The sequence below is a fragment of the Procambarus clarkii genome, chromosome 8 (genome assembly GCF_040958095.1).
Source record: "Procambarus clarkii isolate CNS0578487 chromosome 8, FALCON_Pclarkii_2.0, whole genome shotgun sequence".
NCBI lineage: Eukaryota > Metazoa > Arthropoda > Malacostraca > Decapoda > Cambaridae > Procambarus > Procambarus clarkii.
The window spans coordinates 7,880,992-7,892,417 of NC_091157.1; the positions used below are offsets into that span (position 1 = coordinate 7,880,992).

Consider the following 11,426-nt stretch of genomic DNA (forward strand, 5'->3'; position numbering starts at 1 on the left):
TCCTAATGCATTCCACCTGTTAACTACTCTGACACTGAACAAGTTCTTTCTAACATCCCTGTGGCTCATTTGGGCACTCAGTTGTCCCCTTGTTTGCACACCACCTGTGTTATCTATCCGTCAATTCCTCTGAGAATTGTGTAGGTAGTGATCATGTCTCCTCCAGCTCTCCTGTCTTCCAACATCATGAGGTGCATTTCATGCAGCTATTCCTAGTAACTCATGCCTTATGCGTTGTGTGTGCACTCACCTATTTGTGATTGCGGGGGTTGAGCTCTGGCTCTTTGGTCCCACCTCTCAACTGTCAAATCAACTGGTGTACAGGGTCCTAAGCCTACTGGGCTATATCATACCTACACTTGAAACTGTATGGAGTCTGCCTCCATATCACTTCCTAATGCATTCCATTTGTCAACCACTCTGACACTTAAAAAAGTTCTTTCTAATATCTCGGTAGCTCATTTGGGCACTCAATTTCCACCTGTGTCCCCCTATTGCATGTGCCCCTTGGGTTAAATAGCATGTCCTTATCTACCTTATCAATTCCTTTGGGAATCTTGTATGTGGTGATCGTGTCCCCCCCAACTCTTCTGTCTTTCAGCAACGTGAGGTTTAACTCCCGTAGTCTCTCCTCGTAGCTCATACCTGTGTACACTCACCTAATCACCTAATTAACATGCATACAGAGTGCATGTACTCGCGTACATGCACTCTGTATGGAACAGTCTAGGCTCCGAACATTGTTTTGCGGCCCCAAGTTTAAACCCTCGAAAATGAAAGGTAGTTACCCATGATGATGTGAATGTGTAATCTACATGACATAGACAAACGGTGGACTACCACCAAATACTTTGATGGTAGTCCAGGGAGACATACCACTGTGTGGAACAAACTAAAAACCAGCATATCTCCATGTGCTCTGTGGTATCGTTCACTAACTGCCCTTGTGTGTGGTGATCAAGTGTGAACCGCATTGTTTGAGCGAGTCCGAGGCTGTAAGAACTTATTTAATTGCCCCTCCCCTCTCCGAGAAGGTCAGATTTGCTAGTTATGATCAAGGACGAGGCTGTTAAAAGGTCAGCAACCAAGTTGATTGCATTTTGATTTCTTGTTTGCAAGTACGGTACGGAGGGCGTAGTACCGTACTCGCAAATTGGTCTTACGGGCAAGTGTTGATGACATTGTACCACTACTGTCCTTGTCGTCGACTATCTCTACCTGTAAGGTACGTCACTAAAGTCTTGTTTATATTCACTCACTCCTGTAAATATTCACTTGTTCTTTGATGTAAATGTAAATATTCAGTTCTCTGATGTAAATATTTGATCATTCTCTGCTGTAAATGTAAATATTCGGTCAACACAGCATTTCGGGCAAGACAAAGCAACCACCACCATTAAATAAGATCAACTTCCGGTGGAGTAAGGCTCTCATCCTACTGGCATCTGTTGTTACCGGTCCACCTTCACCTGTGACAGTGATGGTGGGAGGGACGGGTCGGGAGACTGACAAGTTAAGCACAAAGTGAAAGGGAGCGGCGAGGTATGAGTTTTGGCGACCAAGGGGTTGATCCAGAATGACCCAGGCTGGCAGTAAATACAACTGTCATGTTTATGTTTACTTGATTGGGCTACCGAGCGGTCCACTAAACAGGTTCTTCATTGAGTTAGAACAGTCCAACAAACGACCTTTCATTTAATTTTCTAGCCTATATATTTGGCGAGGTGAGGTTAGAAAATAAGTTTAGGTTAGGTTTGTGCCTTTAGGGAGGGTCAAGATGTTAATTTGGTAAGTTGTAAATAAACTTGATGTACATATGTTAAACTCTCTAACTAGCTGGGGAGCCAGTCGGCCGAGCGGACAGCACGCTGGACTTGTGATCCTGTGGTCCTGGGTTCGATCCCAGGCGCCGGCGAGAAACAATGGGCAGTTTCTTTCACCCTATGCCCCTGTTACCTAGCAGTAAAATAGCTACCTGGGTGTTAGTCAGCTGTCACGGGCTGCTTCCTGGGGGTGGAGGCCTGGTCGAGGACCGGGCCGCGGGGACACTAAAAAAAAGCCCCGAAATCATCTCAAGATAACCAAGATAGCTCATCTATGCTGTAACTTTCATCTCTGAACAAAGTTTGGGATTCAGTTCCTAAGCCTACTGTTTAATATTTTTCACAATAACACTCCCAAGATGGGTATGGCAGAAGTGCATAATAAATTAATTGAACTATAAAAACCACTTTTTCCTTCAAATACACAAGTTAGGTTATCCTGTTCTAAAATGCCCTTGCACCACCTAAAGCTCTGCTATTCAACAAATATCTAGTGTCAAACCTTCCCTGATATCTTTAAAAGAGCGAGAGTAATGCCAGTTCATAAAGGAAGCAATACGGCAGACAATTACAGACCAATATGAAATCTACCTTTATTGTTAAAAATATGTGAAAAATTATTTACAAACAGGTCTACTCCTACCTCGCAAAAATCAACATACTAAGTCCATGTCAGTTTAGCTTCCACCTCCAAAAAGAGTACTAATGATGCAATTATTAGTCTGTTTGATATATTCTACACAGCCCTTGAGAAAAATGAGTTCCTGATTGGACTCTTCATTGACCTGAGAAAGGCCATTGATACTGTTAACTATAACCTTCATTGAACTCCATTATAGAATCCGAGGCCTTGGCCTGAACTATATTCGATCCTATCTTAGTAACAAACACCAATATGCAGCAATCAATGATATAACCTCTCCCACTCTACCAGTAACCATAGGAGTGCCACAGGGCAGCATCCTAGGACCTCTCCTATTTGTTATATACATCTGCCTAATGTCTCACATTTGTAAACCTATATTATTTGCTGACGATACTACCCTCACCTGCTCTGACCGCAACCCACAAACACTAAATAATGTTGCAAATAAATTTAAAAAAAAAAAAATCCACTTATGGATGTCATTAACTTTAGCATCCACAACACACAACCAAAAAAGTCTCAAAAACAGTTGGTATACTTTCTAAAATCAGATACTGTATTATGTTCCTAACTCTGCTCTTCTCTAATTATACTATGCACTAAGCTATCCCTATCTTACATATGGTATCTATGCATGGGGTGCACAGATACTACTGCAAACTATGCCAAGTCCATCATCACCTAGCAAAAATCTGCTATCAGAACAATAACAAACTTTGTTTTCAGACAACACTCAGCCCCCTGTTTAAATCCCTAAACAAGCTAAAAACATGTTTAAATCCCATAATCACCACACCAGAAATAAGTATCTCTTTGATATCCCCATTCAAACTAAATCTGTGTAAACACTATGCAAATAAAGGGACCTAGTCTATAGAACTCACTCCCAAAGGAATTGAAAAACTGTGCAACCTATGCCTTATTCAAAAATAAAACCAAAAACACTTAATTTCATCCCACATAGTTTCCGACCTATTGCCATAAACTCGCACTATCTTGTGCTACCTACTCCCCTAATATGTGCCTAAGCCATACAACTTCACCATTGTAATCACTGCTACAGTATCATCTAATATCATGGTTGTTATATTGAATGCATATTTTACTACAATATACCTATTAATAATCTTAAAATTATGCTGCAATATGCCTGTTGATAATCTTCAAATTTTACTATAATTTACCTACTATGCCTCTTCAAATTTTCTTACAATGTACCTGTTAAAATTTCTCAATTTTGTTAGAAATTACCTACTTAAAATTATCTTTTAGATTAAAGACCTGTCCGAAACACTGTGTTAATGGCTTTACAAGAATGTAAAAACATCAATGCTATGTACTCTCATAAACCCAATGTACCTTCTTGTATGTGTAATTACCGAAGTGTAGTTACAGGATGAGAGCTACACTCGTGGTGTCCCGTCTTCCTAGCACGCTCTGTCATATAACACTTTGAAATTACCAACGGTTTTGGCCTCCACCACCACCTCACCTAACTTGTTCCAACCGTCTACCATTCTGTTTACAAAAGTGAATTTTCTTATATTTCTCTGGCAGCTTTGTTTCGCGAGTTTAAATCTATGACCTCTTGTTCTTGAAGTTCCGGGTCTCAGGAATTCTTCCCTATCAATTTTATCGATTCCTGTTACTATTTTGTATGTAGTGATCATATCGCCTCTTTCTTCTATCTTCTAGTTTTTGCATATTTAATGCCTCTAACCTCTCCTCGTAGCTCTTGTCCTTCAGTTTTGGGAGCCATTTAGTGGCATGTCATTGCACCTTTTCCAGTTTTTTGATGTGCTTCATAAGATATGGGCACCATACAACCGCTGCATATTCCAGCTTTGGTCTAACAAAAGTCGTGAACAATTTCTTTAGTATTTCTCCATCCATGTATTTAAAAGCAATTCTGAAGTAGAAAGTGTAGCATAGGCTCCTCGCACAATATTCTTAATGTGGTCCTCAGGTGACAAGTTTTCTATCTTAGAACCACCCCTAGATCCCTGTCAGAATTCTTTAAAGATTTCTCACATAATATATAGGTTGTGTGGGGTCTATGTTCTCCAATTCCACATTTCATAACATGGCATTTATTCACATTAAATTCCTTTTGCCAAGTGTTGCTCCATATTGTGTGTGTGTGTGTGTGTGTGTGTACATATAATAAATATACAGTATACAGAAATCTGGAATCTATAGAATAGGGAAGCAAACATATACAATAATTAAATGTTTGCTTCCCAATTTTATTCTTAAAAAAGCCAAACCTAAACTGGAATTTAACTTGTGTACATACTGGTATACTGTAGCTATATAGCAGGCAATATATTAATTTCTTATGCTTTATATGTGAATTTGGGTTTGCAGATTCTATAAAGAAGTTTTGGAGATTATGGAAAATATTATAGGCCCAGGTAGACAGCAGGCAATTTATATTTTATAGGCCTATTGCTTATAATTTTGAAGATATGCTTGAAAAGGTTTAATTGGTGCATAAGCAATTGCTTAGTTCTACAAATTTCATATGCAGCATTCTTGTTCAATGATTGGACAACACTTAAGTATTCAGTTAATAGTTATTGCACATTAAAATAAAAAGTGGACACTATGGCTCCTGTGCTGCGCAGTGGATCTGAACGGGTTCTGGCACAGGTAGATAAAAACTGGCGGTACTTATGCTGTCCAATTTTCCCGCAAGTGGTGACTGGTCTCATCCACCAGTAGTAAACGGTGTTGGCTTTGTTTTAATTTTACAGTATGCTTACATTGTTTAACCTTATAAAGAACTGTTAAGATGATCCCTAAATATTTTAACTGATCTTGGGTATTGCTAATTTAGGCACTAATTTTGCTTTTATAAAATTGACTGCAGCAATATTTTTTTGGTTTACTAGTGGCTTCAAACAATAAGTGTCTGATATTACAACTATTACTTTTAGAGATATAAACTCACATTTTATCTCTATGAGCAGTTACCTGCTTTATGAAGAATCATGCTAAAATAATATTTTAATGTGGAAATGTACAAATTATAAAGCTAATGAGTTACGTTAAATATGAGCCAATACATTTTTAGTTACCTTTATTTGTTCTGTTTGAGACTTGAGATTAAAATTTAGCAGCTATATCCGGAGTGAATGCATGTTTGACAGTGTGGTATTACAGTATTATTAAATTAAAGAATATAAAATGTTTTTTTATTTCAGTATCTAGTATTGTATATGTGTCCAGCTTGAAGAAAAAGTTTTGTTATATAGGCATATATTTTATTATTATCATCATCAGCATTTTAAGTAAATCTAAATGTACACAAATGTACATGTTAAAAAGAACTGGGAAGACAGGACACCACAAGCACAGCTCTTGTCCTGTAGCTACATTGAGGTATTTGCACATATGCACTGTACTATTTTTTTTTTATTTATTTATATATATATATATATATATATATATATATATATATATATATATATATATATATATATATATATATATATATATATATATATATATATATATACACACACAAGAAGGTACATTGGGATTGTGAGGATACATAGCATAGTAATTACATTCTTGTAAAGCCACTAGTACGTGCAGCATTTCGGGCAGGTCCTTAATCTAAGAAAATTTTAAGTAGGTAAATGCTTGCAAAATTTATAAAAATGATAACAGTTACATAGCAAGAACAAAATAGAGAGAAAAGAGAGAAAAAATAGAGAGAAAAGAGAAAATTGTAGGTATATTAAAGCACATAGGTAGCTCGGTTAATTGCAATGACAGCTTGAATGGTAGTTTAACAAAAATTAGAAGGCACAATACAGCATATGGCTAGCACATAAAAGAAGACAGCAATGAACACAATGATAAAGTTGTTTGGGTTAAGTACATAAAGATTGGGAGACACTAGATACAGAGCAAATTTAAAGCTCAACTATGCTAGCAAATTTTGGGATCCTGTTTAAATATACTGTATATTTACTGGAGAAATACTAAAGAAAATGTTCAACATTCATGAAACCAAAATTTGAAATGAAATAGTGGTGTAGTGTCCATATCTCAAAAAGCACATCAATAAACAATAAAAGGTGCAAAGACATGCTACTAAATTGCTTCTAGAATTAAGGAGAGGCTGGAGGTGTTAAATGTGCCAAAGCTATAAGGAAAAAGAGGCAATATGATCCCCACATACAAAACAATGACAGTAATCGATACATTTGAGAAGGAAGATTTTTTTTAAAACCTGCAACTTCAAGAACAAATAGGCCATAGATGCAAGCATAGGAAACAAATTTGTTGAAAAATATAAAAAGTTTTCTTTTTATGAACAAAGCTGTAAATCAGTAATGTTCAGTCCCAGTTCACGTTTCTCCCCTTGCAGTCCCAGGTTTCTTTAGAGTATCGTACATTCTTTCCCAGTTTGGAGTTCCTTCCCTGACTGACATTCCTTCCCTAGCTAAAGTCCCTCCTATTAGATTTTAAATTCCTTGCTGGTGAACCAAGTGCCTCCACTTTGAGAATCACCGTTATACATGGAACAATATTAATGAGGTGGCGAGGCCAAAACCATCAGTAGTTCCAAAGCGTCATATGATACGGAGTACTGTACAGTACTGTACTTGGAAGATGGGACACCACCAGTGTAGCTCTCATCCTGTAACAACATTTAGATACACACAGAAATCACAATAGCGTGATGCATCAAATGAACAAATCCACAAGGGCCGTAACATGTACCATGTTTGACCATGTTGTGGCCTAATCGACTAAGGCAGTATCCGGGATCATCCCGGGCGTAAGTTCGAACCCTCATTATGACCCTTGTGGATTTGTTCAACACTTAGGTAATTACACAATATTACATGTAGCCACAAACACTGAGAACAAATTGAGGTACACATGTATCCATGTTTTAGTACATTCAAGAGTATGATGCCTATGCATGCATATATATGCTGACATTATGCCACGATTTAGAAAAAAGTACTTTAATTAATTTTTCTATAGTAATTATAGATTTAAATATGAAAAACACAATACAAGGTATTAAAAAAAATATCCCTATTATGTCAAGGATTTGCAGCTTACATATGATCAATATAATCTACCCTAAAATCAGTTCTCTCCATTAAAACTATCTGTTTACTCAATTTTTTCATTTTATCTTTACAACCCTAGAAAGTTGTTTAGGGATAAAGTATAATTCTCTAGCAGTACCAAAGTGTTATAAATGCAACAGTTTTCATTATATTGTCTTGTCATAAATTAATTATAATTTTTTTGTATAAAAGCAATGCTTTTCTTTTATGCTAAATTAGCTACAAAAATATCAGTTACAGATGGCTTTAAGAGCTTATAATATAAACTGAATTTATGTTAATGTTACAAATGTATTAAAGTAGTTGTAGACATCAGGAGATTGTGATCTTATGTCAATTTACAACTTTTTGGGTGCAAAATATAGCTTAATACTGTACTGTACAGAATTGGCATGCCAGTTATTACTGTACACTATAATGTATATGCATTATTCCTTTCTATTTATTGTTAAGAGAATAAACTTCAGTGCTTTACCTCTAAAATGTTGTCCTTTTTGGCAGGTGGAGCTTGCTAGTACTGGTGGCCGTGGCCACATGCGGGGGCCTTCCTCAACAAGACCGCCGCCGCCTCTTGTTTGGCAACCGCAATCGACCCAATCTCCTTACACGACGCACCTCTTCCACTGAGGCTCCTGTCGACTCTACCACAGAGGCCCCACCACTAGAGGAGAACAATGCTTCCCAGCCAAAGGCTCGGGTGCCCCTACGCACGCCGAATCTAAGGTTTGGCATGCGTCCTGGATCTCATTCTGTCAAGAGTAAAATTGAGCAGCAGAAAGAAGAAAAGGAGAACCACGAGGAGCTGAAAGAGGCCACTGGGGAAGTAAAGGAGGCTAGTGAGGATGTACAGGAGGCCACTGAGGTGAAAGAAACACTGGTCATCAGCGAACCAATAACAGGCCAAGAGTATGTTGCCTTTGGAGATGCTAAAGAAATCCAACCATCTAGACCGGAGCCTGAGATCCTTACCAAACCCATTCCTGGACAGGAGTTTGTGGCTTTCCAGGATCCTGCTATTGTCCAGGATTTTGTCACCACAGCCGAAGACGGAAAGATTGTTCATGTGAGTGTTGATGAAAAACCAGAAGGGCATGCTGAAGCAGATCTAGAGCCACTTTATGATACTTTTTATGAAGATACACCAGCCATTCCTGACCAGCACATCTTGGAATCTGGGATTGATGCTATCCTCCTCACTCCTGATGAAACCTTGCCAATAGTGAAAGAGGCACCTGCGACAGAATCAAATGCCTATGAGACCCTGATTGAGAAGGACCAGGTAACAGAACAGTCTGGGTCAGAGGGCAGCATGACTGAACAAGAACCTGAAGTTGAGGGAGAGAGCAAACACATTCTGCATCATCTGGAACTTGAGCAGACCCACATCGAATCCAAGAATGAAACAAGGACTGAACACCCTCATGACGGTGATTATGTGGCTGATGCCGTTGATCTGCATGAACCCGAGTCTCTCCCCAAATCCCTGCATGCCAAAGATGGTGCCCTTACCCTTGAAAATGAGCCTGAAGCAGAACCTGAACATGCTGCAAAGCCAGAACATGCTTCAGAACCTGAACATGTTGAACATGCTCCAGAGCCAGAACCAGAACCTGAACATGCTGCGGAACCAGAATTTGAGATTCCGTATGAAGAGCTCACAACAGAGGTTCCCGAGTATTCCACTGACGTGCCAGATGTGTCGGAGATTGTTAAGGTTACCAAGTCTAATGATTCCAATATACAGATCCTCAATCCAGGCGAAAAAGGCCAGGGACTTCCTCCTGTCAATGAACTCTATGGAAAGTACTTCGATGAAAGTGAACTCAACTTTGGAAAAAATCCCAATAACCAAGAGAAGCTCCTCTTTCCCTCTGAGACAGAACAGAAGACAAGAAGCAAAATTGAAATAAAGGAGGTGAATGGCCAGCTGTATGAGTATGAATACATATATTATTATGATGACGAGTACCCCCAGTATGATGACGAAATTGCAGCCGTTGATGTCGAGTCTTCTTCGATTGTACCACTAACCGAGGAATTTGATACAACCACAAGCACCACCACTACAACCACCACCAGCACCACCACCACCACCACACCTGCACCTACCACGACTGATTTGCCAGCTCGTGGATTCAGCAGAACCTCGGGTAGCAGCCGAACCCGTGGAAGTGAGAGCAATGGTTTACTGGATGGCAGCAGATCATCTATCAGCAGCAGGACCCGTGGCGGCAGCAGCAGAACAGAAGAAGACAGTAGTAGAAGAGACAGCAGCAGGTCGTCTATCGGGAGCAGGATTCGTGGCCACCACACAGTGGATGAACCCCAGGAAGAAAACATCATTGAGCCAGTGAGAAACTCAGCACGTGGAAGGACATTCGAGCCTAGCAGATCCTCATCCCGTGGGAGAGGAAGTTTACGGGGGCGGGAGAACACCAACACCATTGATAATGCTGTGCATGGTGTAACAGTGGAAGAGGACAAGCTTCCTGCCCACACCCGCTTTCCACCTCGGACCACTACACCCTCCAGTGAGGCATTAATTGAGGATTCCTCCCATGTGGGACTCGACGAACAGCATCAGGACCCCCTCGTTCCAGATGTGGCAAGAACCCATGATGGCCGTGGACGTCAGTCTTCTCGAGGTGGTCGGCTGTTGACCCCAGAGGTCACACCAGAAGTTAATTTGGAGGAAATAACAACTGATGTGCCTTTCACTACTACAATGTCACCATCTTCTCTCTCCATCGTCAATCTCTATGCATTATCTCGCGCCGCTGATGCTCAAGACACAGGAGAGACCACTACACAGGACCCCAGTGTGTATGATGAAACAGAAACGCCCCTTGATTACCAAGACTACAGTGACTATGGTGACACAGCTACGCAGGTTCCCTCCCACTTACCAGAAAGTGCCACAGAACTTGAGCCCCAGGCAGAACCTGAACCAGAACCTAGTACAGAGATACCTACAACTACCACAACCACTACTACTACTACTACTACCACCACCACCACCACCACACCTCCCCCCACCACAACTACTGAAGAAAGCAATGACAGAGAACGATTTGGATTTAGACCCAAGGGCTCCAGCCGCTTTGGCTCACGTGATTCTGGCAGAAGACACAGACTCTCCACCACTGAAGCTCCACAGGAGAGCAGCACCACTCAGACAACCTCTAGACCAGGAAGCCGATTCAGTAAAAGGCCTCCGATTGGCGGCAATCGCTTCAAACCCCAACAAACAGAAACACCAGAGACTGAAGTAGCCAGTGAGAAAAATGTTGAACTGGAGTCCTCAGATTCAGACAAACCTGCCTCTAGACCTAACGGTGGTTTCAGGTCCAGATTTACTAAGCCTCGTACCAGTTCCTTTGGCTCATTCAGATCTAGAACAAGCACCAAGGACGACACAGAAGTAACTGAGGCTACCACAGCAAAGCCTCCAGCAGCTACACGAAACAAGCCACACATCCCTTCAAGAGGTGGTTTGCGCAACAGGGTTAGAAATCGTGGAAGTACAACAGGAGGGGAGGTCAGTACAGAGCCTACAGTTGAAGAAGCACCCAATGAATCTCCTGCTGAGGAAAGAGCTGCAGAGGAAATTCAGAATGAAGAAGTGAGTGCTGCTGATGCTGTGTCACCCACCACTGATGGCCCTGCACTCAAAGACTCAAACGTTCGCGGTAGGAGGCCCCCGAACAGACATCGATTTGGTGGCCTTGGAGGAGCAAGAGCTCCTCGCCCATCAAAGGTTGCAGAAGAGAAACCCCCTAAAGAGGTAGCCCCTGCAGAACCTTCGGGACAGAAACGCACTCCTCTCCTCAATCGATCACGTCCCACCACTGGCCTGGG

At 40.7% G+C, this 11,426-nt stretch overlaps 2 protein-coding genes across 8 annotated transcripts in view; one reads left to right on the forward strand and one right to left on the reverse strand.

The window, feature by feature from the left end:
• Positions 1-11,426, forward strand: part of LOC123759625 (uncharacterized) — an 84,069-nt gene that overhangs the window by 65,645 nt on the left and 6,998 nt on the right. Inside the window, exon 2 of the mRNA XM_045744760.2 lies at positions 8,070-11,426. This exon is cut by the window's right edge and continues 476 nt beyond it. Coding sequence (XP_045600716.2) covers positions 8,070-11,426 — 3,357 coding nt within the window. The remainder of the gene's footprint in view (positions 1-8,069) is intronic.
• Positions 1-11,426, reverse strand: part of LOC123759626 (uncharacterized) — a 53,889-nt gene that overhangs the window by 5,985 nt on the left and 36,478 nt on the right. For 6 of the 7 annotated variants that reach the window (XR_011225558.1, XR_011225556.1, XR_011225552.1 and 3 more), the window contains exon 13: positions 8,044-8,317. The exons of the other annotated variant lie outside the window; for it this stretch is intronic. The gene's annotated coding sequence lies outside the window, so the exon portion shown is untranslated. The remainder of the gene's footprint in view (positions 1-8,043; positions 8,318-11,426) is intronic. 7 annotated transcript variants of the gene reach the window in all.